The sequence below is a fragment of the Manis pentadactyla genome, chromosome 9 (assembly GCF_030020395.1).
Source record: "Manis pentadactyla isolate mManPen7 chromosome 9, mManPen7.hap1, whole genome shotgun sequence".
Lineage (NCBI taxonomy): Eukaryota > Metazoa > Chordata > Mammalia > Pholidota > Manidae > Manis > Manis pentadactyla.
In genome coordinates, this window is record NC_080027.1 from 53282799 (window position 1) to 53308847 (window position 26049).

General features: G+C 33.8%; 1 protein-coding gene across 2 annotated transcripts in view; it reads right to left on the reverse strand.

Annotated features, from left to right (window-relative positions):
• Window positions 1–26049, reverse strand: part of BTBD10 (BTB domain containing 10) — a 74952-nt gene that overhangs the window by 26346 nt on the left and 22557 nt on the right. For both annotated transcript variants that reach the window (XM_036918055.2, XM_036918053.2), the window contains 2 exons: window positions 6754–6950; window positions 4629–4914 (listed from right to left, as the gene is read on the reverse strand). In XM_036918055.2, the coding sequence (XP_036773950.2) occupies window positions 4629–4914; window positions 6754–6950 (483 nt within the window). The remainder of the gene's footprint in view (window positions 1–4628; window positions 4915–6753; window positions 6951–26049) is intronic.

Here is a 26049-nt window from a genome sequence, read left to right on the forward strand (position 1 = left end):
CAAAAACCATATGATCATCTCCATAGATGCTGAAAAAGCATTCGACAAAATTCAACATCCATTCATGATAAAAACTCTCAACAAAATGGGTATAGAGGGCAGGTACCTCAACATAATAAAGGCCATCTATCATACTGAACAGTGAAAAGCTGAAAGCTTTTCCTCTGAGATTGGGAACAAGATAGGGATGCCCACTCTCCCCACTGTTATTCAACATAGTACTGGAGGTCCTAGCCACGGCAATTAGACAAAACAAAGAAATACAAGGAATCCAAATTGGTAAAGAGGAAGTTAAACTGTCACTATTTGCAGATGACATGATATTGTACATAAAAAACCCTAAAGATTCCACTTCAAAACTACTAGAACTGCTATCAGAATACAGCAAAGTTGCAGGATACAAAATTAACACACAGAAATCTGTGGCTTTCCTATACACCAACAATGAACTACTAGAAAGAGAAATCAGGAAAACAATTCCATTCACAACTACATCAAAAAGAATAAAATACTTAGGAATAAACCTTACCAAGGAAGTGAAAGACCTATACCCTGAAAACTATAAGACATTCTTAAGAGAAATTAAAGAGGACACTAACAAATGGAAACTCATCCCACGTTCCTGGCTAGGAAGAATTAATATCGTCAAAATAGCTATCCTGCCCAAAGCAATATACAGATTTGATGCAATCCCTATCAAATTACCAACAACATTCTTCAACGAACTAGAACAAATAGTTCAGAAATTCATATGCAAACACCAAAGACCCAAAATAGCCAAAGCAATCCTGAGAAGGAAAAATAAAGAGGGGGGGATCTCGTTCCCCAACTTCAAGCTCTACTACAGAGCCACAGTAATCAAGACAGTTTGGTACTGGCACAAGAACAGAGCCACAGACCAGTGGAACAGAATAGAGACCCCAGATATTAACCCAAACATATATGGTCAATTGATATATGATAAAGGAGTCATGGACATACAATGGGGAAATGACAGTCTCTTCAACAGATGGTGGCAAAACTGGACAGCTATATGTAAGAGAATGAAACTGGATCACTGTCTAACCCCATACACAAAAGTAAATTCAAAATGGATCAAAGACCTGAATGTTAGTCATGAAACCATAAAACTCTTAAAAAAAAGACATAGGCAAAAATCTCTTGGACATAAACATGAGCAACTTCTTCATGAACATATCTCCCCAGGCACGGGTAACATAAGCAAAAATGAACAAGTGGGGCTATATCAAGCTGAAAAGCTTTTGTACAGCAAAGGACACCACCAATAAAACAAAAAGGTACCCTACAGTATGGGAGAATATATTCATAACTGACAGATCCGATAAAGGGTTGACATCCAAAATATATAAAGAACTCCCGTACCTCAACAAACAAAAAGCAAATAATCCAATTAAAAAATGGGCAGAGGAGCTGAATAGACAGTTCTCCAAAGAAGAAATTCAGATGGCCAACAGACACATGAAAAGATGCTCCACATCGCTAGTCATCAGAGAAATGCAAATTAAAACCACAATGAGCTATCACCTCACACCAATAAGGATGGCCACCATCCAAAAGACAAACAACAACAAATGTTGGCGAGGTTGTGGAGAAAGGGGAACCCTCCTACACTGCTGGTGGGAATGCAAATTAGTTCAACCATTGTGGAAAGCAGTATGGAGGTTCCTGAAAAATCTCAAAATAGAAATACCATTTGACCCAGGAATTCCACTTCTAGGAATTTCCCCAAGAATGCAGCAGCCCAGTTTGAAAAAGACAGATGCACCCCTGTGTTTATCGCAGCATTATTTACAATAGCCAAGAAATGGAAGCAAGCTAAGTGTCCATCAATAGATGAATGGATAAAGAAGATGTGGTACATATACACAATGGAATATTATTCAGCCATAAGAAAACAAATCCTACCATTTGCAACAACATGGATGGAGCTAGAGGGTAATATGCTCAGTGAAATAATCCAGGTGGAGAAAGACAAGTACCAAATGATTTCACTCATATGTGGATATAAGAACAAAGAAAAACTGAAGGAACAAAACAGCAGCAGAATCACAGAACCCAAGAATGGACTAACGGTTACCAAAGGGAAAGGGACTGGGCAGGAGGGATGGGAAGGGAGGAATAAGGGCAGGGAAAAAGATAGGGGGCCTTACGATTAGCATGTATAATGTTAGGGGGGCATAGGGAGGGATGTGCAACACAGAGAAGACAAGTAGTGAGTCTACAGCATCTTACTACGCTTATGGATAGTGACTGTAATGGTGTATGTGGTGGGGACTTGATAATGGGGGGGGGGAATCTAGTAACCATAATGTTCATCATGTAATTGTAGATTAATGATAATAAAATGAATTTAAGAAAAAGTAAATAGGAATTACAATTTAAGCATTAAATTATATCGTTAAATTAAAGAATTTTTATTGTAAATTTATTCTGGCAAGTATAGTAAATGAAGGAATATTTAAAGTGTTACCTTTCTGATGGAAGGGAACAGTAGTATAGATTCCCTATAAGCAAACAAAATCAATTGATAAAATTCAGTAGCTAAAGAATGTTAGAACTTTCTAGCCCCTTCTCAGAAAAAAAAAAAATTTAGAGGGAAACAGTCTAGAGGGAAAGGTGATTTTTATACTAATCTTACTAGAACAAAAAAAAGGAAAAGGGAAACCACTGGGCCTTTTTCTTAAAACTGCTGTCTTTATTGCAAAATTGATGCTATAATGTTGCACATAAGGTAATCTAAACTAGGAAATGGTAAGAGAGTAGCCATATCAGGTTGTTTTACTTTTCACAGTATTACCTATAAATATAAGAAATCTTGCTCAAAATTCTTGCATTTGCATCCTAGAATTGAAAAATATGCAATCAAATGTTGGGATAGGGAGGAATGAAGAATTTAAGAGGAGAATGAAAGTTTAAATAAATAAGTAGAAAGCTTTTAATATTAATTATTACATAAAGAAAACACAAAAGGATTTCTATTTTTTTCAAGTCACTTTAATAGTAACTATTAAATTGGCCCTTTAATAGTAACTATTCAGAAAAGACGCATTTTGCAATCTACGTGCTTCAAATTGAAAAGTTTAAAGCATTAATTCTAAGAAAATTTTTAAATTGTGATTAAAGGAAATTGAACCTCTGAATTCAACGATACCACCATTCCTAAAGTAAATATGGCTGATCTAAGTATTCTACCAAACAATTTCCCAATTTAAATGGCTTCCTCTTTTGTTATGACACATAAAGAACAAAAAGCTTTTTCATTTCAAAGTCTCCAAAAGAATGCCAAGTGCTTTTGACAATTTCCATGAATATTAATTTTCACTCCCAAAGATACGCTGTAGTCAACTGACATGAAAAGAAGCCTTCAATGATTTAAAAAAGAAGACAAGGACAGCCTTTTGGGAATCAAATGTCATACAGAAGTATTTTCTCAAATATCTGTATTTTTAACAAAAGGGGAAAGCTATGTTTTTAAGACCAATATGGACACACAAAGATACACAAATCTTTTGGGATTTTGTTATAAGAAAATGTAGCCTAACAACTAAAGCAAAAATTCAAATATCTACTTTTTAATTGTGTTTCTTTAAAATTTAGGTAAAAATATAAAGTATTAATAGTGTCAAGTAATCCTCCAAATAGTTTCCATCAATAATCTTCCTGTATGCTACTAAAAATACATAAAAGCCTGTATTTCAAGCATTTTTTTCTCACAGATGGAAAGTCTAGTGCCAAATTAAAAGGAAACTTTACCTACTCAAAATGCATACTGTATCATATGTTAGCATTTATTCTGTATTCACAGATACTGACAAATTATTATACATACACACAAAGGCATCCAAATAGTTACAAGCAACCTAGAAAAAACCACAAGTTCTTTACCTCATGCAAACTTCTATTCCATTTATATGCCCCTTCATTTTAAACTAGCATGAACAGAAAAAGACACTAATTTTACAATTAAAAGATACTAGATCCTAAATAGATTTGATCCTAGAAGGTGTTTTTGGACACAATGAAAAATCATGTCTACATGGTCTGTGTCATTCTTAAGACTGACTGCAGTTCACATTAATCTATTACTCTGGACCAGTACAGATTGGAAGATGACTATTATTTCTCCTTCACTCTGCTAACTGTTCACATTTTTTTTTAAAGTCTCTACATCAAACTGAAAACTCATGCTGACTTTCAGTTAACCAAAGTTTGGGGTTTTGTTTCTTTAAACAATGCTGGTACTTGTATTCAGTGGTTGACTTTAGTAGCCCCAAGTGAAAAAAAACATTATCACTGTTAAATTCACCTTGTTAGAGATAATCTATGGTTTCAACCTGTAGAGATCTTTTAGTATCTTAATTAATTAATATATTTGTTATTCTTATTTGTACAGCAAAGATCAATAGAAATAAAATCAAGTTCAAGATCCGTTTTTTTTCTGGCTGTATTAATTTGAGCAAGTATTCAACTTCCAAAGCTCAGTCCTTCTATCTGTAAAATAGAGCACTACATTCTAACAGAAAATTACTGTAAAATTAAAATGAAAAAAAAGAAAATAATGGGAAAGTGCTATAATTAATAATAGAAAAAACTGGCATAATACGAACCTGCCCAACATTGTGTTTGGCTGTGCAGTAAAAATGGATGGGTCCACAACAAATCTAGTGTTATCCACTATTAGCGTCACTCGTTCTGATGTTCGTACACTCCGGGCTCCCTCTTTTGCGTTTTCATATACAAACACCATCTCCCCAGACGCCTTACAGCTGCCATCGGAACTTGACTGACTACTGTTCCTGCTACTGTTACCAGCACTGCTACTGGAACCATTTGGAGATGCTTTCTGAGGTCGAGGACTACTTGGACGAGAGGAACTGTGATCTTTTTCTCGTTCTGAAATAAAAATGTCATAGTTGTGCAAACTTTCTTTTAAAAAATTCAAGATCTATATGTATCTTTTAAAATCTCTGATTTAGAAAAAGTTGTTTTAAATTGCGGCTTCCTGACTTTAAATAACATTTTCACAGAAACCATATTAATTTTTCTCACAGGGGAAAAACCTAGAACATCAAAATATTTTCTAAAATAATTAATTTTTGTAGACTTTTAAGAAGATTTATACTGACTAATGTTGACCAAGACTAAGATCAAAATTAAGGTAAATTTTATGTTATTACTCTACTTAAAAATATAAAAAAACCCAAGAAACAGAATATTCTCACAAGTCAAATAAGCATTGAAAATTAATAAAAGATTAATAAGAATACCAATCTAAATTATCCAAAAAAGTATTAAACTACTCTGAGAACACAAGTACAAACTTTGGAATCTCACTATGTTAATAAGGGCATCCCCAAACCATCAATTTACATTACAAAAGGAAGGTCTCAAAGGAAGAAATGGGAAGTATTTATTTTTTCAAATTACTTTTAATGTTCACCAAATAAAATGGTCTTAATAGCTGATGATACATGGCTTTCTTTTCATTCTCACTTTTGTTAAATAAAGCACTGCTACAAATTTTATAGGATCATATAATTATTATCTATAATTTTAATAGGTAGGAATAGTTAAAATTCAGAAAATTCTCTTTAGCTGTTCCAATATTTCACAAAAGGGAAATTAAAACTACATTTTTATCATTAAGTTCCCTTTAGAGGCTAGATCACTGAACTCTAAAGATGACCTAAAAATGTACCTCCAACTCATCAGTTTCATCAGCTTTTGCCAAATTCCTCCATGACTCAGGCTACTTAGAACACTCTGCACAGCTCTACTGATTATACAATTAGATTTGTTGTATATCCAGAGATACTCACGCACTTCCTTTTCCACAGTGCTGGTAGCATCCCAAAAGCAAAATTTGCTGAATAAAGTAATTTATTACATCCACCTATTCTCTTCCCAGATACTGAACTTTGCATATAAACAAATGCTCAATTTTTATTTATACTCTTGTTGATTTTTGGTTTATCAGTACTAGTCCAATTTTAAGAACCTCCTTAGATATTGACAACTTCTTTGCATAATTAAACACTAAAGTAAGTGATTTTAATTTATAACAATCAGAAATTACCTCAAATAGTTAAGGCAAAGTATTTCACTGCCCCTTCCCCAGAGGTAAACGTAAATTAGCAAGCTCAAATTTCTTAGACACCTCTGCTTCAGACTAGTGCCTTATAGTCACACAATACATTCACCTTGGCATAATAATGTTCATTTATAATATTGGGTAGGAAAGGAAGAAAAAGATCTGGGCTAGTTATCAAGAAAAAACATTTCATGCTTTCCCAATGATCTTCCATATTTTCATTATTAAATTTAAAACGTCAAAGATCAAAATAAATTACTTCATCATGTTCTAGCTTTCATTGCCGTTTTTTAGTATGATCAACCAAGGATTCTATCAACAGATTACTACAAACTATTTTAAAATAAATCATTGCTATATATCCCATAAAAACCAATTTGAAAGATTTTTAAATTCCACATATCACAGTTCTAAATGCTTTACAAACTGCTTCTAAGACTGTGCAAGACTCAAAAAATTTCACTTTTACGTTTCACTTAATAAGTTGTTTGTTCACAGCAAGACCCAAGCTAAGCTAAAACAAATGCAGGTGAATAGAAGTTAATTTTATCTGAAGAATTAGGCATAATTCATTGTCATTACTACTTTAAAAAGGTATATGCATGCTTTTAAAAACGGGAAGGTTAGTTGATTTTACATACCAACATGGTGCTGTCGTGTTGGGGAAGTAACATTTCTAATACACGGAGTAAGCTGAGATTCCGTTCTTTCATGAGATGAATCTCGTGATCTATCACTGGACCTCCGTCTGTCTCTCGATCTCTCATGTCCCCCACTAGTACTATGTAGACTCATTTTGGTGTGGTTGACAACTCCTTTAGCAACACGTGAGGGGGTACTGATAAGTTAGAAAATAAAATTAACCATGAAAGTAGAACATGAGCTGACAAACACTTTAAAAGAAAAACAAACCTATAAAACTACTAATATTCTGATGTGCAAGAATGAAATGCTACTTTATAATTCTGAAACCTAATTTACATTAAACTTGTAAGTTACATAAATTCTGGAACATTATTTCTTTAAAGATCACATAATCCAACTCAGTTTTTAAGTATGAGAAAACTAAGGTTATTTGATTTTTTATTTTAGTAGTAGTAGCAGTGATGACCACCCAGAACTCCTAAATATTACTTAAATGTTCTTTTTCAATGCTTTGGTTGGCGGGGTGGGGAGGGGGGAAGACAGGAAAAAGCACCAACTTCTGGAATACTAAAAAAATTGAGGTATGGGCAAAATCACTGGTCTCCCTCCCAAATAAGTCTACATGCTAACTTCAATCAACTCATTTTGATTTTGATTGAACTTTTTCAAAATTTTTGAAAAGCAATTCTCTAAAAAGCTTAGCTGTATAAAGTCACTTAAAAATTTTTAAACATCTTAAATAAATTTGCCCATGAGAAGTGAATAACAGAATGACAACTAACTAAAATAGTGTAGCTGACAGCATTCATTCACCCAATTATGTATAAAGATATATGTATTATGTGAACAACACTGTGCTACATGCTAGTAGAGAAACTCCCTCCAGGAGCTTATGATTTAAATGTAGCAAAAATATGTGAACACGTAGAAATTTAAACAATTCAAAAATTACCCCAAATTTCAAATGCAAAATAAATCTCAAATACATAACTAATAAATGAGTGAAAGATAACAAATGCTTTTAAGATCTTACAGGAAGAAGATACCACTGTAGATTAGGGTTAGTCACTGGTGAACTAGATGCTGACAAATAAAGTTTTAATAATCAGACTACACTGCAGGTAGGAAAACTGACAAAAAAAAAAAAGAGAGAGATCCAGAGTTAGGGCATTTAGAACTTTACCATCTTAGCAAATACCATGGCTCATGTATTAAACACATTATAGTTTCTAGGAGAAGAAATAGAAATAGAAGGAACTTCATGGCCTTAGAGTAAATACTTAGAATCAAACTGTCCTTTCATAGTTAATTGCTCAACATGGCAAATGTTACTTAACATTTTGGTACCTTAGTTTCCTCATCTGTAAAATATAGGTTATATTTATTTTCTAAGTTTAATATGAGGATTAAACAAATTACAACAAATAAACTGACCAGCAATGTACCTGACATAATAGAATCGTCCATTCTTTTGTGAATAATCAGTCTGCTTAGTCCTATTATATTATTAAATATTAGTTTATTTCATTATGACAGATGAGGATATTAAAGTTCAAAATTATAAGACTTACTCAGTCACGCAGTATTTACTGGATATGCTAATAAATACTGTAACCTAAGCCTTTGTTTCATTTCAGTGCCCCCCTCCATAATATTACCCTGTTCTCCTTCACTAAAACAACAGTAGTTAAAATTTAATCTTCCTAATGATTCAATTTTAAATCTTGGGAGTGCTACAGGATCATCTCCTTTATTGGCTTTTAACTCTACCACCTTGTTTTTTTATTTGTGGTTTTTCATCATGAAAATCAGTTTTCTCCTCAATATAACAGACTACAAAGACACGGCTGACTTCGTATTTACCCTAAGAGTTACTTCAAGGAAATAAAAGCAACGTATCAGCCTTTACCAGCCATTTGGCTCTCAGAACCAACTGGAAAAAAAAAATCTACTTCCACTATCTTTCTACTGAAAAAATCAGAGTAAGATTGCAGCCTTGGAATAAACTTTTTTTCTTTACGTAAAACAAATCAAAAGATCCTACTGCATTTATGTTAAAAACCTTAGAGTAGAAAGAATGGAATTTCTGGTTCATGCCCTAATGAAGGACAAAGAAAAGATTACATGTTATTAGAATAACAGTAATACATACTAAATATTAGAACAAGAACTGTATGTTGGGAAAAAATAACTCCTCAATTTATCCTAGCTGTTAAGTTTAAAATGTGCTAATAATATTCATTTCTAAATATGAACCTAATTGACAATTTAATGGACAAGGCACAAACTTAACTATGACTAAGGCAAACACAGGCAGAATAAATGTTCTGATTGAATAAAGGCCAAGTAGACTGATTAATTGAAAAAGAATTTCTATCAGACAATGCTATAGCTGAAAGATTAAGCAATGCTATATGTTCTGCTGAAATACTGCCTTCATTTCTAAACTGTTTAGATTTTAAATAAATGCAAAGGGTGTCATAATACGTTTCCATCCTTTCTTTTCATTCCCAAATGGAATGTACTCTGAAACAGACTTTCAAAATCAGATGTCATGGAGGACTATAATTATGTCCTATTCTACTTAATTAAATAATTTTAGATGAGGAAAACACTCTAAGGACAGAAATAATTAATATGTACTAAGAAAATAAACACAAGCAAGTTCAGAGGGGATAACTCTGCTTCATGTTGTATTTAAAAGAGTTTGAGATGAATTAAGATAAGGAGATGGTACATCAGCCCCAACAACTGCTTCTAGCCAAAACAGAGTTAACAAGAACTGAATTTACTTCCCTGTATGAAACAATGGTTTGCAAGACACAGTAAGTACATCAGGCAAAGAAAAAGAGTGAACCCTGAAAAACAGAAAACAAATGAGATAAACACAATACATGAACCAATTACTTCTAGGAAATAAAAGCAACCTATCAGCCTTTACCAGCCATTTGGCTCTTAAAACCAACCAGGAAAAAAAAAATCTACTTCCACTATCTTTCTACTGAAAAAACTATCTCAAGAGAGTTTCCAGAGTAAACACAGGGATATGAAACCCAGGCAGAATCTGGTGGCCTCTGAGTTAAGGATATGGAATTAAGAGCCTGGGAACTGTAAGTGGCTAGAGTTCTTGGGAAACAGCCCCTGAGAGGGAACTGCAGAAAACCTCAGAGATCTGCAATCTTCCTTGAATACTGAGCTGAGTACCAATCAGCATACACCATGTGAGCAAACAACACGAGACTGGGGAAAGAACCACTCAAAGGACTAGAGGAAACAGTGCCCAGGAATAGGTCAGGCTGGAAAAACCACGTAATTCATAGGGTACTGGGGAGAAAATCTAAAAGGTCTTGGCTCTGAAATGGGAATAAGGCCCAGACTGAGCACTGCTCTAATCACATTTAACAAATCTTAACAGCAAAACCTGAAAGAATCAATTTCCAAGTAAGTAAACTGAATACTAAAACAGAGTTCAAGGATATGAATAGAACACAAAAAATATCCAGTCCCCAAATATGGTAAAATTCACAATGTATAGAATCTAATAAACTGCCAGGCATGAGGAAGAGGCTTAAAGATGGCAGTGTTAGAAGTGAGACAGAAACCTCCTCCCAAAACCATATATAATATGAAAATATAGCAAATACAACTAATCCTGAAAGGGCAACAGGAAAGAAGGCTGCGACAGACTGCCTACATCTGGGGAAAAGAGAAGACCTCACAGAAAAGGGTAAAGTACCAAAGCCGTGATCTGGCAGGACCCAAGCCTAGGACTGCTGAACACCCAGCCCTGGAGATCTGCTCTGGGAACACGAACCTACATTACATGGTGCTTTGGAGATTAGTGGGGTTGGAAAGCTAAGACAGGTAGAATACTCAGAGACTGAGATTCCAGCCACTTGGGAGAACAGGTACCCACAACCAGCCACTCTGTGATAAAAGAAAGGCATGCACTCTGAGAGACTTTTTAACAGCGAGAGGGCAACTAAAGGGGCAAGGATTGCACAAATTGCTGCTTGGGAGAAAGGACAGGTGAATAAAATTGTCACAGCACACTCAGCCCAGCTGGTTGGGAACTTTAAGGAGCTTCAGGTGCTCTATCCCCCCTGGCTGGCAATGCAGTCCTAAGGCCTCACACCCAGATATACAGCCTGCCACTCCTTCTACCCAGCCACCACTGGCTCAAAAACCTGCTGTCCCCGCCATTGCGCCAGGCCATCCAGAGGGCAGCCCTGCCTATGTCACCTACTACGGCATAGCATAGAGGCTCCTTCCTGCAAGCTCAGTCCACTAGCCCTTGCAGTAGAGGCAGGCACTGCAGTCAGGAAGCAGAAAAGGGCTCTTTCCTCCCAGCAGGCACCAGGGCCACTCGCCTACAAACCCCACCATCACTCCAAGAACAGAGCAGCTCCAGAGAGTAGAGCTTTTAGGCACCATAGGGTGCTGCCTACATCAAGTTATTATTACAAACATGAAACACCAGAAGAACCTGGTACAAACCAAAATCCCACAAACACCAGAAAGAGGGCAAGTGAAACCGAACTAACCAATCTTCCTGAAAAAGATTTCAAAATAAAAATTATAAACATGCTCACAGAGCTACAGAAAAATATTCAAGACCTAAGGGAGAAATTCGAGAAACAAACAGAAACTTTGAAAAATACAGTATCTGAAATGAAACAGTCAATGGACGGATTTAAAAGCAGATAAGAGGAAGTAGAGGAGATGGTAAATGAAATAGAAACTAGAAAACAGAAACACAAAGAAGCTGAGGCACAGAGAAAAGGATCTCTAGGAATTAAAGAATATTAAGAGAACTCTGTGACCAATCCAAATAGAATGATATTTGCATTATAGGGGTACCAGAAGAAGAAGAGAGAGAAAGTGTCTTTGAGGAGGTAATTGCTGAAAACTTCACCAATCTGGGGAAGGAAATAGTCTTTCAGGCCATGGAGATGCACAGATCTCCTAACACGAGGCAGAAGAATAAAATAGAAAAGCATAAAACAATAGAAAGAATCAATGAAAGCAGGAGATGTTCTTTGAGAAAATTAACAAAATAGATAAACCCCTAGCCAGACGTATCAAGAAAAAAAGAGAACCTACACACATAAACAGAATCACAAATGAGAAAGAAAAAATCACTATAGACACCACAGAAATACAAAGAATTATTAGAAAATACTATGAAAAATTAAATGCTAATAAATTAGATAACCTAGAAGAAATGGACAACTTTCTAGAAAAATATAACCTTCCAAAGTTGACCCAGAAAGAAACAGAAAATCTGAACAGACCAATTACCAGCAATGAAAATAAACTGGTAATCAAAAGCTACCTAAGAACAAAAACCCTGGTCCAGATGGCTTCACTGCTGAATTTTACCAAACATTTAGTGAAGACCTCATACTTATCCTCCTTAATGTTCTCCAAAAAGTAGAAGAGGAGGGAATACTTCCAAACTCATTCTATGAGACCAGCATCACTCTACTACCAAAACCAGGCAAAGACACCACAAAAAAAGAAAATTACAGACCAATATCCTTGATGAACACAGATGTAAAAATACTCAACAAAATATTAGCAAACCGAATTAAAAAATACATCAAAAAGATCATCCATCATGATCAAGCAGGATTTATTCCAGGGATGCAAGGATGGTACAATATTTGAAAATCCATCAACATCACACATCACATCAAAAAAAAGGACAAAATCACATGATCATCTCCATAGATGCTGAAAAAGCATTTGACAAAATTCAACATCCATTCATGACAAAAACTATCAACAAAATGGGTAGAGAGGGCATGTACCTCAACATAATAAAGGTCATATATGACAAACCCACAGCCAACATCATACTTAACAGTGAGAACCTGAAAGCTTTTCCTCTAAGATCAGGAACAAGACAAGGATGCCCACGCTCCTCACTTTTATTCAACACAGTATTGGAGGTCCAGCCATGGCAATCAGACAACACAAAGAAATAAAAGGCATCCACATTGGCAAGAAACAAGTTAAACTGTCGCTGTTTGCAGATGACATAATATTGTACATAAAAACTAAAGAATCCACCCCAGAGCTACTATAATTAATAACTGAAGTCAGCAAAGTTGCAGGATACAAAATCAATACACAGAAATCTGTGGCATTCCTATAAACTAGTGATGAACTAGCAGAAAAAGAAATCAGGAAAACAATTCCATTCACAATTGCATCAAAAAGAACAAAATATCTAGTAGTAAACCTAACCAAGGAGGTGAAAGACCTATACTCTGAAAATTACAAGATACTCATGAGAGAAATTAAAGAAGACACCAATAAATGGAAATACATCCTGTGCTCATGGATAGAAGAATTAATATTGTCAGAATGGGCATCCTGCCTAAAACAATCTACAGATTTTATCTGTAGCAAAACTAGGATTTTTCAATGAACTAGAACAAATAGTTCTAAAATTCATATGGAACCAAAAAAGACCCCAAATAGCCAAAATAGTCCTGAGAAGGAAGAATAAAGCTGGGGGCATTACACTTCCTGACTTCAAGCTCTACTACAAAGCCAGTAATCAAGACAATTTGGTACTGGCACAAGAACAGACCCAGCTCAATGGAACAGAATAGAGTGCCCAGATAGAAACCCAATCATATATGGTTAAATAATATACGATAAAGGAGCCATGGAAATACAATGGGAAAACGGAAGCCTCTTCTACAACTTGTGTAGGCAAAACTGGACAGCTACATGTAAGAGAAAGAAACTGGATTACTGTCTAACTCAATACACAAAAGTAAACTCGAAATGGATCAAAGACCTGAATGTGAGTCATGAAACCATAAAACTCTTAGAAGAAAACATAGGCAAAAATCTCTTGAATATAAACATGAGCAACATTTTTCTGAAGAGAAAGGGGAACCCTCCTACACTGCTGGTAGGAATGTAAATTAGTTCAACCATTATGGAAAGCAATATGCAGGTTCCTCAAAAAACTAAAAAGAGAAACACCATTTGACCCAGGAATTTCCTCCTAGGAATTTATCCAAAGAAAGCAAGACCCCAGAATCCAAAAGACATGTGCACCCCTATATACAACAGCCATGAAAATGGAAGTAACCTAAGTGTCCATCAGTAGATGAATGGATAAAGAAGAGGTGGTACATATACACAATGGAATATTATTCAGCCATAAGAAGAAAACAAACCCTACCATTTGCAACAAACATGGATGGAGCTAGATGGTATTATGATCAGTGAAATAAGCCAGGCAGAGAAAGACAAGTACCAAATGATTTCCCTCATTTGTGGAGTATAACAATGAAGCAAAACTGAAGGAACAAAACAGCAGCAGGACTCACAGACTCCAGGAAGGGACTAGTGGTTACCAAAGGGGAGGGGTGAGGAAGGGTGGGTGGGTAGGGAGGGAGAAGGGGATTGGGGGGGTATTATGATTGATACACATGGTGTGGTGGGGTCACAGGGAAGACAGTGTAGCACAGAGAAGACAAGTAGTGACTCTGCAGCATCTTACTATGCTGATGGAGGGTGAATGCAATGGGGTGTGGTGGGATTTGATAATGCAGGGAATGTAGTAAACACAATGTTTTTCATGTGAAACCTTTATGAGTGTATACATCAATGATACCTTAACAAAAAGAAGACCACATGGTCTGCAAATAAAGACAATTTTTCATTTTCCTTTCAAAAAAAAATTACCAGGCATGCATAGGAGGAAAATATAACTTGTAAGACAAAAAACTCAATCAAAATCAACCCACAACCAACATATCTTAGAATTAGAAACAAAGACATTATAACAGTCATTATAACCATATTCCTCCAAAAAGTTATAGATAGAAAAGATTTTAAAAAATTAAACTTCCAGAGATAAAAGTAACAGTATGTTAGATGAAAAAAATACACTGAATGGAATGAAAGATTATATAAAGAGAGGGAAAGATTCATGAATTTGAAGACACAGCAATAGGAAATATCCACAAGGAATATAATATTCATTATAGAAAAATAAACACAGCATGAGTGAGCAATGGGTCAACTTATGTGCCATAACGTAGGTGTAAATGGAGTCGATAAAGGAAGAAAGATGAGGAAAAGATATTTGAAGAAATAATGTCTTGAAATGTAATGAAAATGACAAACCCACATATAATGTGCACAACAAATTTCAAACACATTTTTAAGAAAAAATAGAACATAAAAACAAAACCTTGTCATCCTGTGTGTGTTACATGCAATAAAAACAACTTTCAAAAATAAAAGGGAAATGCTTTTTCAGACACACACAAAAAAGATGAATTTATAATTTATCATGAGCAGATCTCCAGTATAAGAAAAATTACAGGAAGACCTTCAGAAAAGAAAAAATTCCAAAGGAAAATCTACACAAAGGGATGAAGATCACTGGAAACAGTAACTACACAGAAAGATATAAGGTGTTTTTCTTAATGTTTAAATCTCTTGTTGTAAGATAAATTTGAACAATAATTATAACAATATAGTATGTGCTTTATAACATCTACATATGACTACAATAGCACAAACTTTGGGAGGAGAGAAACAGAAGTAAACTACTGTAAGGTTCTTAAACTACAAAATGGGTTTAATATCATTTGAAAGTAGCTGTGATAAATTAAAGATGCCTATTATAAGCCATAAAGCTACCACTAACACAAGGAAATAATTACAGCTAATAAGCCAACAAAGGAGATAAAATTAAATCATTAAAAAGATACAATTAATCAAAGAGACCAAAGAAAAAAGGGAAAACAAATTACCAAGATGATAGAATTAACCTCAATCATATGTATCATCACATTAAATGTAAGTGGTCTAAGACTTTTAGGTAGAAATTATCAGGTTGACTATAAAAGCCAGACCCATCAATATGCCGCCTATAGGAAACACACTTTAAATATAAAAGGTAACAGAGGTTCAGTATAATTGGATAAGAAAAGATAAACTATTCTAACAATAGTCAAAAGAAAGCAAGAGTGGCTATATTAATATCAAAGTAGACCTCAGAGCAAAGAACATTACCTAAGGCATTTCATAAAGAGAGTTAAATTTATTAACTGCACTTAATCTCAAAAGTTATTCTGCCTCATAACAAGTTTCAAAATACAAGCAAAAACTGGTAAAATTATAAGAATTCCATAATTATAGTCAGATTTCAATACTCTTTTCAGAATATTTAATAGAACACACAGTAGATAGAAAATCAGTGAAGATGAATAAGACATGAACAACACTATCAATTGGCTTGACCTAACTGACATTCATAGAACATGTCACCTAACACCACCAGAAAACTCACTCTTTTCATATGCATACAGAACATTTATCAAAACATACCATATTCTGGGCAATAAAACAAGTCTCAGAACATTAAAAAAACTTAATCCTAAAAAATTAGTTTTCTGGTTACAATGGAAATGAATTAAAATTTGAGAATAGAAAGATATCTGAAAAATTCCCAAACATTTGGAAATCAAGTAACATCTTTCTAAACAATCCATGGAGCGAACGAGAAATCAGAAGGGAAAATAGAAAATTTTGAAAATAAATCTCAAAAAAATTTTTTGTAAAAAACCCAACACATCAAAATTTGTGCCATTATCTGACATTATAGCAGTAATTAGGGAACAAAATTAGAGCATTAAATGCCTGTTAGAAAAGAAGAAATGTCCAAGAAAACTCACCTCAGTTTCCACTTTAAGAAACTAGATGAAGAGGAAATTAAACCCAAAGAAAGTAGAAAAAAATAATAAAGATCAGAGTGGAAATCAAAATAACAGAAAATAGACAAATAGGGAAAAATCAATCAAAACAAAAGCTAGTTCCTCTGAAAAGATTAGTGAAACTGATAAACCTCTAATCAGACTGATAGGAATAATACAATGGGGTATTAGCACAATGACAGAAAAGTAGATCGATGGATCAGAAAAGGACTCTCAAACACATACACAGACAACTCATTTGCAACAAGTGCTCAAAGTCAATTCTGGAGCCTTTTCATCAAATGGTGCTGAAACAAATGGATATACAATAGATACTCCATTTCTAGCACCTCTAAGAAAAAAAGCAACTCTGATTTAAAGCTTGCATCATATACAAAAGTGAATTAAAAATGGATCACAAATCTAAATCTGAACTAAAACTGCAAGATTTCTACGGGAAAAAAACCTCAGTTCATTAAAAATAAATTGATAAACTGGAACATCAAATTAAAACTTTTGCTCCTCAAAAGACACTGCTGAGAGAATGAAATCATGTATCTGATAAAGCACTTGTATCTAGAACACGTATAAAGAACTCTCAAAGTAATGGCCAGAAGATTTGAGATAAGCAAAAGGAAAAAGTAAGTACTTGAAAAGATGCTGAACATCATTAGTCATTAAGTAAATGCAAATTAAAATGTCAATGTGACACCATTTCACATCTCTAACTAAAAGACTGATCATACCAAGGTTGGTGAATATGCATATGAAACGGAACTTACATATACTCCTGGTGGTAATGTAAAATGGTACAATCACTTCAAATTGTTTTGGAAAAGTCTGACAGTCTTAAATTCAACATACAGTGGCCATATGATCCAACCATTCCATCTTAGATACTTACACAAAGGAAATTAAAGCATATGTCCATAAAAAGGCACAAATGTTGGTAATAGCTTTATTTGTAATAGCCCAAAGCTGGAAACAACCTAAATGTCTATGAACAGGTCACTGGATAAACAATTTTTAGTATAACCATACAAAAGAATACTACTCAATAGTAAAAAGAAATTAACTATTAATACAAGTTAAGATATGGGTCAAGCTTAAAATAATCATACTGAGTGAAAGAAGCCAGTTCCCCTTGCCTCCCAAAAAAGGGTACATTTCTATCAAATTCAGGAAATGCAAACTAATGTCACATGTCAGAACACAGATTGTTGTTTGAGCACTGAATATGGGGGTTCGGAGAGGCAGAAGGAAAGGGTTATAAAGGACACCGAGGAAACTTTTGGATGTAATGGATATGTTATTATCCTGATTGTGGTAAGGTTTCATAAGTGCATATATCAAAACTTATCAAATTGGGCACCAGAATTGGCCTGTGGGCCAAAATATAGCCTCCTTGAGGCTACTCTCCCAGGAAGTTGCTACTTAGCCATTTCAAACATACAAAGTAACAAGCCTTTCTTTCCTAATAGGTAAATTTTAAGTTCTCTTCACCAATTCACAGATTCTTGTGTCCCCCTCTTATAACATGGTTCATGTTCTCATGAAACCAAAGGCATTTCTACAATCAGATTAAAAACAATTACCATCTCCAACTGATCACTGCTTGAAAACCCCACATACCAACATTTATTACCCATTAAGTTACTACAGAAACCCAATCAGAATCTCAGCTCATGATTCCTCTAAGATCACATTTTCATCGACTAAGGAATATCACTTCCAGTACCTCTAGCTAGGCAAAAAACCCACCTTAAACACAAAACCTACTGCTTTTTAAGTTTTGCAACTTTATGAGTTAATAATGCTTCTGATTTATACCAACTTTTTACTCAACTTCAAAATCATGCTTTGAAGCACAAGGTAAATCAGCAAGCAGTAACTCTCTACAAAATGTATTGAATCAGAGTAAAATTTAAATGGTCACTCTCAGAAGTAAGCACCTATTTACATAAATCTTTAGAATATTAATTTTGTATGAATTTCTGCATATGACTTTGCCACCTAATTTTTTTAAAAATTCTAATTATAGCAAAAGCATCTAATCATAGACAGGTTCCTAAAGGCTGAAGAGAAATTTAATGGTCTCTATCATTTTGTTCAGTGAAACTACAAATTCTTACATGGGAAAGAAAAAATTACTCAAGTAGTATGTATAGAATTTTAAAAATCCAACAATATTTGCAAAGTTTAAAACAAAAACCATGCCACTCTGAATGGATATGTGGTACATCCATACAATGGAATACTACTCAGAAACTGAAAAGTAACAAACATACAACTATGTGAATAGATCCAAGGGTATTATGCTGAATGAAAAAACCCAAACCCAAAACTTTACACACTATCTGATTCCATTTACAAAGTACTCTCAAAATGACAAAATTATAGTTCTACAGAACAAATCAGGGGTTGCCAGAGGTTAGGCATGAGTAAAGGGGCAGCATGAGAGACTCTCTTTGTGGTGATGTAACAGCTCTGTATCCTGATTGTGGTGGTAGTTATAGGAATCTATATAGGTAATAAAAGATCATAAAGAATATATGCCAGAAAAGAGTGCATATAAAAACTGATGTCTATAGTTTAGTTATAGTATTGTACCAATGGCAATTTCTTGGTTTGTACTATACCTATGTGAGGTGTTATCATTGAGGGAAGCTAGGTGAAGAGCACCCAGGAAATGGTCTAAGATTTTTTCAAGTTCTTCTAAATCTAAAACTATTTCACAATAAAAAGTTTAATAAACATAACAAAAACGACAATAGACAATGTAGAAATAGAAAAACACAACTATAATCAATAAACTCAGTGATATAAAAAGAGATACAAGGATGCTATTTTTTTTTAAATTAGAGAATGAGAAGAGCTCTTGGAAATTGAAAACACAATAGCAGAAGTGTTAAAAGGCTACTAGAAGGGTTAAAAAAGAATTGGGAATAAAAGACAAAGAAATGGAAAGTAAGAGAGAGAAGATGAAAAAATTAGAGAACTAATGGAGGAGGTCAACACTCTAATATATGTTCAAGAGAGAAGAGAGAAAACAGAGGGCAATAAATAAGTTACCAAAGAAGTAATATATGAAGAACTTCCAGAAGTAACTGATTTTACTAGCACTGCTGCTATCTGACAGAAAATTGTTGTAACAAATAAACAAAACTAAAACACCCACAAAGTGAATGGTACACACTTATATATGGTACCCTTATGCAATATACATGTGGTACAAATTCATGTAAATAGCACTTTTCTGGTTTGAGGAATTATCTTACTTATCTTTAAACACCTCCAGCAACTAACATCATAACCTGGAGCATTTCTGAAACAATCTGCAAACACTTTTTATAAGCATTTTTAATGTGCTAAGTTAAGAGTTGGCAAACTATGTCTCATGGGACAAATTCAAACCATTACCTGATTTTGTAAATAAAGTTTTATTAGAACACAATCATGCCCATTAATTTATATATTGTTTATGGCTGTTTCAACTCTCTAATGGCAAAATTGAGTGGCTGCGACAGAGACCATGTAGCCCACAGAGCCAAAAAAAATTTACTATCCAGCCCTTTATAGAAAATGTTTTCCAATCACTGTGTTGTGTAATTGTGATGACATAAGAAATGCCATGAAACTTCTAAACCTATTTTCAACATATTTAATACAAATTTCTCTCATCTTTTCCCCTTTGTGTCAATTAGCCTTTTCTATAAGCTTTTTGTTTAGTATCTGGTCAGATTCCCAAGAAACAAAGGCTAATTACTGGAAAGGTCAATTCTCAACTGCAGGCTGGGCTATGCTCTCAAAGGTCATCTCTGAGTCTGTTATTCAATGCATTTTTTTTCCATAGAAATATTTTAAATGACACTTAAATCTCAGATTTCCCCACAAAAGACAACTTTAGCAAGAAATAAAGCCCAAGAATAGTTTTAATACTAGCCCTAAATCTGGTATCTTTCTCTTCTTCCTAAAATCCCACTGTCAGATACGTCAGCAACTACGGTGAAGCAGAAGCAGTAGCCGCAGCAAAGGCGTTTCATATACTGTTTCAGGGCCGTTCAAAGAGCATCTACTCTTTGAAGTCAAATGAAGACCTACATACTAAAAATTTTGACTGAAAAGTACCCCTTAATGGCCAATAACAGTTCACTATCAAGGTAAAAGTTTCCCCAACTAGTAAAATTTGATTTCATGCAAACAGCAAAGGAGCTAGAGGGTACCTTGCTTTCGAAATGTCTACTACCTTGTTTCTGGCTTTTTAACTTTAATAAAGGAAGATGTTGCTATACAAGCACCTCTCCAAACTGAGGAGTTTCTGAATTGAAGCTATAATATCTAAATGTTATACTGCTAATTTCTTTAGTTCTTAAAAAATACCATGGTTTTAATTAATCAGTATACAATAACTAAACCCTATAACTAAAAGTATTCTTATCCTCTCCCCAGCTATAATTTTAGTTTTATCATGCATTCACTCTACCAAATATTCATTGAACACCTATCATATGGTACTTACTATTCTAGTTCTGGGTATAACCTGGACATAACAGAGAAGTCTTTGACCTCAAAATACATCCTAGTGGAAAAAACATAGAACATACACAAATACATTATATATCATATGGTGATAAGTGTTATTATGAGGAAAAATAAGCAAGAGAAGACAATTATCATTTTGAGGTAGCAGGTTCTATTTTACATAGAGCAGGTCAAACTAGGACTCTCTGAAGAGAAGGTGTAAGAGCAAAGACCTAAGGAAGTGAAAAAGAGAACTATGAGAATATATGAGGTAAGAGTAAATACAAAGATTGTGTGGCAAGAGTAATCTTCGGCTTTTTCAAAGCTTTCAAGGTGGCCAGGATAGCCAGACCACAGAAAGCAAGAAGTACATGTTAATGGGCTCAGAGAGACAAGATGTGGCCAGATCACAAAGAGCCTTAAAGAAATGTTTAAAGGACTTTTGCTTTTGATCTAAGTGAAACGGGTACCACTAACCTGTGAGTCACATGATCTAACTTACTTTAGATCAAGTGAGCAATGGAAGAAGGAGGTATAAAGGCAGAATCAAATGACTATTTCAGAAGCTACTGTAAATAATCCATGCAAGAGCTAAAAGTGGCTTGGCCAGGGGTGTAGTAATATACACGATAAAGGTGGACTAGTCTATGTATTTTTAAGAACAAGACTGGAATTTGATAGACTAAATGTAGGAGATGAGAAAGAAGAGTTGAGAATAATGATGATTTTGGACTAAACAACTAAAATAATCAAAGTTCCATTTACAGAATGAGAGTAAGAGTGTAAGGATTAGGTTTGGAAAATGTAGGTGTATCTAAGCATGTCTAAGAGATGTTTATTAGAGAGCCACATGGAGATACTGAATAGGGAATCAGACACATAAGTCTCAAGGAAAGGGTAAAGCTCCAGGTAAGAGACAAAAATTTGGAAGATAGAAATCACTCAATATTAAGTATTCTCCAGCAACTCCCTACAATGGAAAATTATAGTGCATTTCTAAAAAACAGCTAACCACTATTAAAAATTGTGCAGATCTGAATTAACGGTCAGACAAATATATTCTGTATCTCCTGATAAGTCATTCATTCAACAAATATTTACTAAATAACTACTTTGTACCACTTACATTTTGGGTGTTGTTCAGATTGAAAATATTACAATGCATACACAATCAAGTACTTTTAACAGTACTTCAGTAATTATTTCAAAAACCTTTTAAAGCACCTTTTCTACTTATTACTTAAGGGAAAAAAGAAAAAAAAATGGAAAAAAATATGAAGTATGAAGTACAAAAACAAAATTTAGTTTTAGAAATATTTATCAAATGATTGTATTTTAACAGATTAGTTTCACAAAGCAAGTTTCCAGAGAGAAATAACAGCAGTCTCATAATCACCAGTACTTCCAAATTGGCCTTTCGAAAATACAAACTGACTTTCTCTATCCGTTAACTTCCCTGTATGCTTCATACTAAAATTTTAAGCATTAAAATAATTAAAATTAAAAATAATAAAATAATTAAAATTAAAAATAATAAAATAGTTAAAATTAAAAACTTCACTACAGTGAGTGATAAAATTAAAAAATGAAAGAATTTGTATCAGAGGCCCTTTGATGTTTAGTCATTCAGTATGCTTAACCATCCTAAGATATACCCATAGAAATGCAGAATAAAACACAGGAGATCTTATGGAAAATCTAGTCCAAACACCTATTCTATTCCTGAATCTCATCTATAAAATCCCCATGAACTGGCTCACCTGTTGCTATTAATGACATGGAAGGTTAACTTATTTATTCTTTTTAAGAGTTTTGTTCTATCTTTAAGATGGAAAGCTCTGACTTTTAGGCAGTTTGCCCTTAACATTAAAATTCAATTAAAACCTTTCTACCTGACCCTAATTCAGGGTTTTGGACCAGTTAATTCTTTATTGTGGGAGCTGCCCTGGGCACCACAGGATGTTCAGTAGTATCCCTGGGCAACGGCACTGAATGCCAGCAGTATTCCCTTCTTCCAGTTGTAACTACCAAAAATATCTTCAGACACTGCCAAATGCCCAGAAAGGGGGACATCATCCCTCTTGTTGAGAACTGCCCTAGTCCTATGTGCTAGGACCAAATAACAGCGACACTAATATTTGTAAACACCAGGCACAATACTGACTACTTTACATATATTTTCACTTAATCCTTAAAACCATCCCATTTACAATTGAGAAAATAGAAGCTTAGAAGCTAAACAACTTACCTAAAATCATATAGCTAATTGAGTAGCAGGTCTGACATGTGACCTAAGGAGTTTCAATTTTGGAGCTCATGCTTTTAACCTCTAACAAGTCTGACTCAAACCAAGTCTAACTCTTTTCCAAAGGATAATTCTTCACATGTTTGAAGATAGCTCTCTCTTATTGTGAGATTCCTTAATATCTACAAGAGCTGCCCCCAAGACTTCTAAATACTCAGTTCCTTAAGGTGAAAAGGCTTCCAACTTCTTCACATACTTTCTTTTGAATATTACATAGATGACAATACTTTGGTGTACTGCAGAGTGGCTCTAGCCTTTTCCATTAATTCATTATGTTTTTTTTAGTGGGGAGGGTTGGGGAGAAAGTGGGATGATGGCAGCCATTGTACTTTTGTTTTTTATCAAGTTTACTGCCAACCACCACCCTCAGGTCTTTCCTATATGTGAAGTTATAAAGCTATGCTAACTTAATGTGTATTAGTGCTTTTCAGGCCTTATGTATACTCATTTAAATTTAGTCCAACAATCCAGACTCAGAGATCATTTTGGATCATTTACTACATTATTTACTATCCCTCTTTCTTGTCACCTATAGATCTGATTTGCCTTCTCCAGATGAGCAATAAGACAAAGCAAAGAACAAAGCTACCTTCCACAATCAATAACCTTTGGATAAGGTCACTGAAAATCAAAACTGTGTTGACTGATTAACAACCAACTAGTGGCTAACTCATTTTTCCTTCACCTTATACCCATAGATGTAAACAAAAGTTTACAAAAAACAGCTTACATCCAAATACATTGTATTGCTACTAGTCTATCAACTGCATCAGAGAAAAATCAAAGTTGCTCTGAAATCTATTGTTAGCAAACCCATTCTGGATAATTTTTAACCGTTTTTTTTTTCAGGTTAGTCATACACTATCATTTTCATGTTTAGTTCTAAAACCTTCTACCTTGTTTAAATCAGGTTTAGAATCCCCTTTTAGCACTTCTTGTATTCTCTTAAACCTTTGAAGACCACAAATACCAATAATTCTAAGATTTTACAGACAGTTCCTTTTATAACAATAAGATGTTTCAACTGGTCCAGAAGACAACTCATTTAATTAGATGCATTCTTTATACCACGTTGGTGGTAGTATTATTACCATTGGTGGTGGTATTATTACCATTGGTGGTGGTGGTGGTTTGGTCTTCTTTAACAAAGAAGCTCCTAAATAAGAGCTGAGGAGTTTTTTCTTCCTTCATTGTCATGCATTATTAAAACACTTTTCTTGATTACCTTTTTAATGTAATAAAAGAAACCGTTTTTATTGGTTTTGGCATTTTTTTAAAGTCTCAGTTCATTTGAGCTCATTTTCCTAATTTTTTTAAAAGAATTATTTTCTAAACATTACTATGGCAATCTTAGCTATCTGCTTTGTTTTAAAAGTAGTGTGCACATCTCTAAAGAGTTCTTTTTCCACCCAAAAAATATCAAAATTACATTTTTACTTAACTCCCTGAGACAGTTTTCCCTTTTAGAGGAATTTATGCTGTGGAATCATGCTGATCTTTTCTCTCATTAGTAATCAGAAAAACTCAGATTGATGAAATAAATTATAAAAAATATATATACAAAACACTAAGCAGTTCTTAAAAATTATGGTAGAGATGACTACTTCAAGGCATAGGGCTATTAAGTTCTTTTTAAAGGATGGGTTATATAATAGTATATACAGTAACATCCCAAAATCATTTTTATGATTTTGTATTATATATAGCTATTTTATATATATATATGTGTGTGTGTGTGTATATATATATATATATATATACATATGTATATATATATACATATGTATATATATATATATACACACATATATATATATATTTAATATAGCTACAGGAAAAAAACAGGTTATATGCAAAAATATTTAAAATATTTTTCTTTTGATTGCAAAGTAACATTTTTATTTTTGTCTGTTTTTCTGTATTTATCAAATTTATGTAATGAATATTTTCACTTTTACAACAACATGGACATTATTATTTTAAAACAATCAGCAGAACCAGAGGAAAATATTCTGTAACCTGTAAGACAGAAAGGTCTAACTTGAGATTTCTGCTTTTATAACTCTATTACTACACAAGCTTAGAAAAACATTCTGGACACCAAACCACATAAAAAGCCAATACAAATACCACTAGTTAGTCTAACTATATAACTACATTGTTACAACCATCAAGATGACCAAACTTCTAGAAATTAAATGAGGGAAATAACAAGAACTTCCTGACAGTTCAAGGAAACGATGTTATGAACTATTCAGATGTATTAGAAATAAATTAAAAAACATTTTATATACTCCCAAATCCCTACAAAATGAAGGATGAGTAGGATAGGGATAAAATAGACAACAACAACAAAAAAAAGCATTAATCAAACTGTTTAAAATTGTGGTATAACTTCCTAATAATGCAAGTAATGTCACCTTTTAAGATTTAAAATCTCATAGCAAGAACACTTACTTTTATTTAGAAATTCTGTCTGGTTGAAAATCAATTTGCAATAATCCAAAAACTTATTTGACTTACTTTCTGTTTCAGTGGCAGTATCTAGATCATCTATTCAGAATCTATGATCTAAAAGACTAGAAAAAAGTCACTTTAACCAATTGAAACTACACTCAATTCTATAAAATACTACTACATTTAAGCGGTTCAAATAATTTTTAATTCATCCAAAAGTAAAAATATATTCACTTTCTTCTTTAGGAAATTATTTCATTTCTCTTTCTTGAATT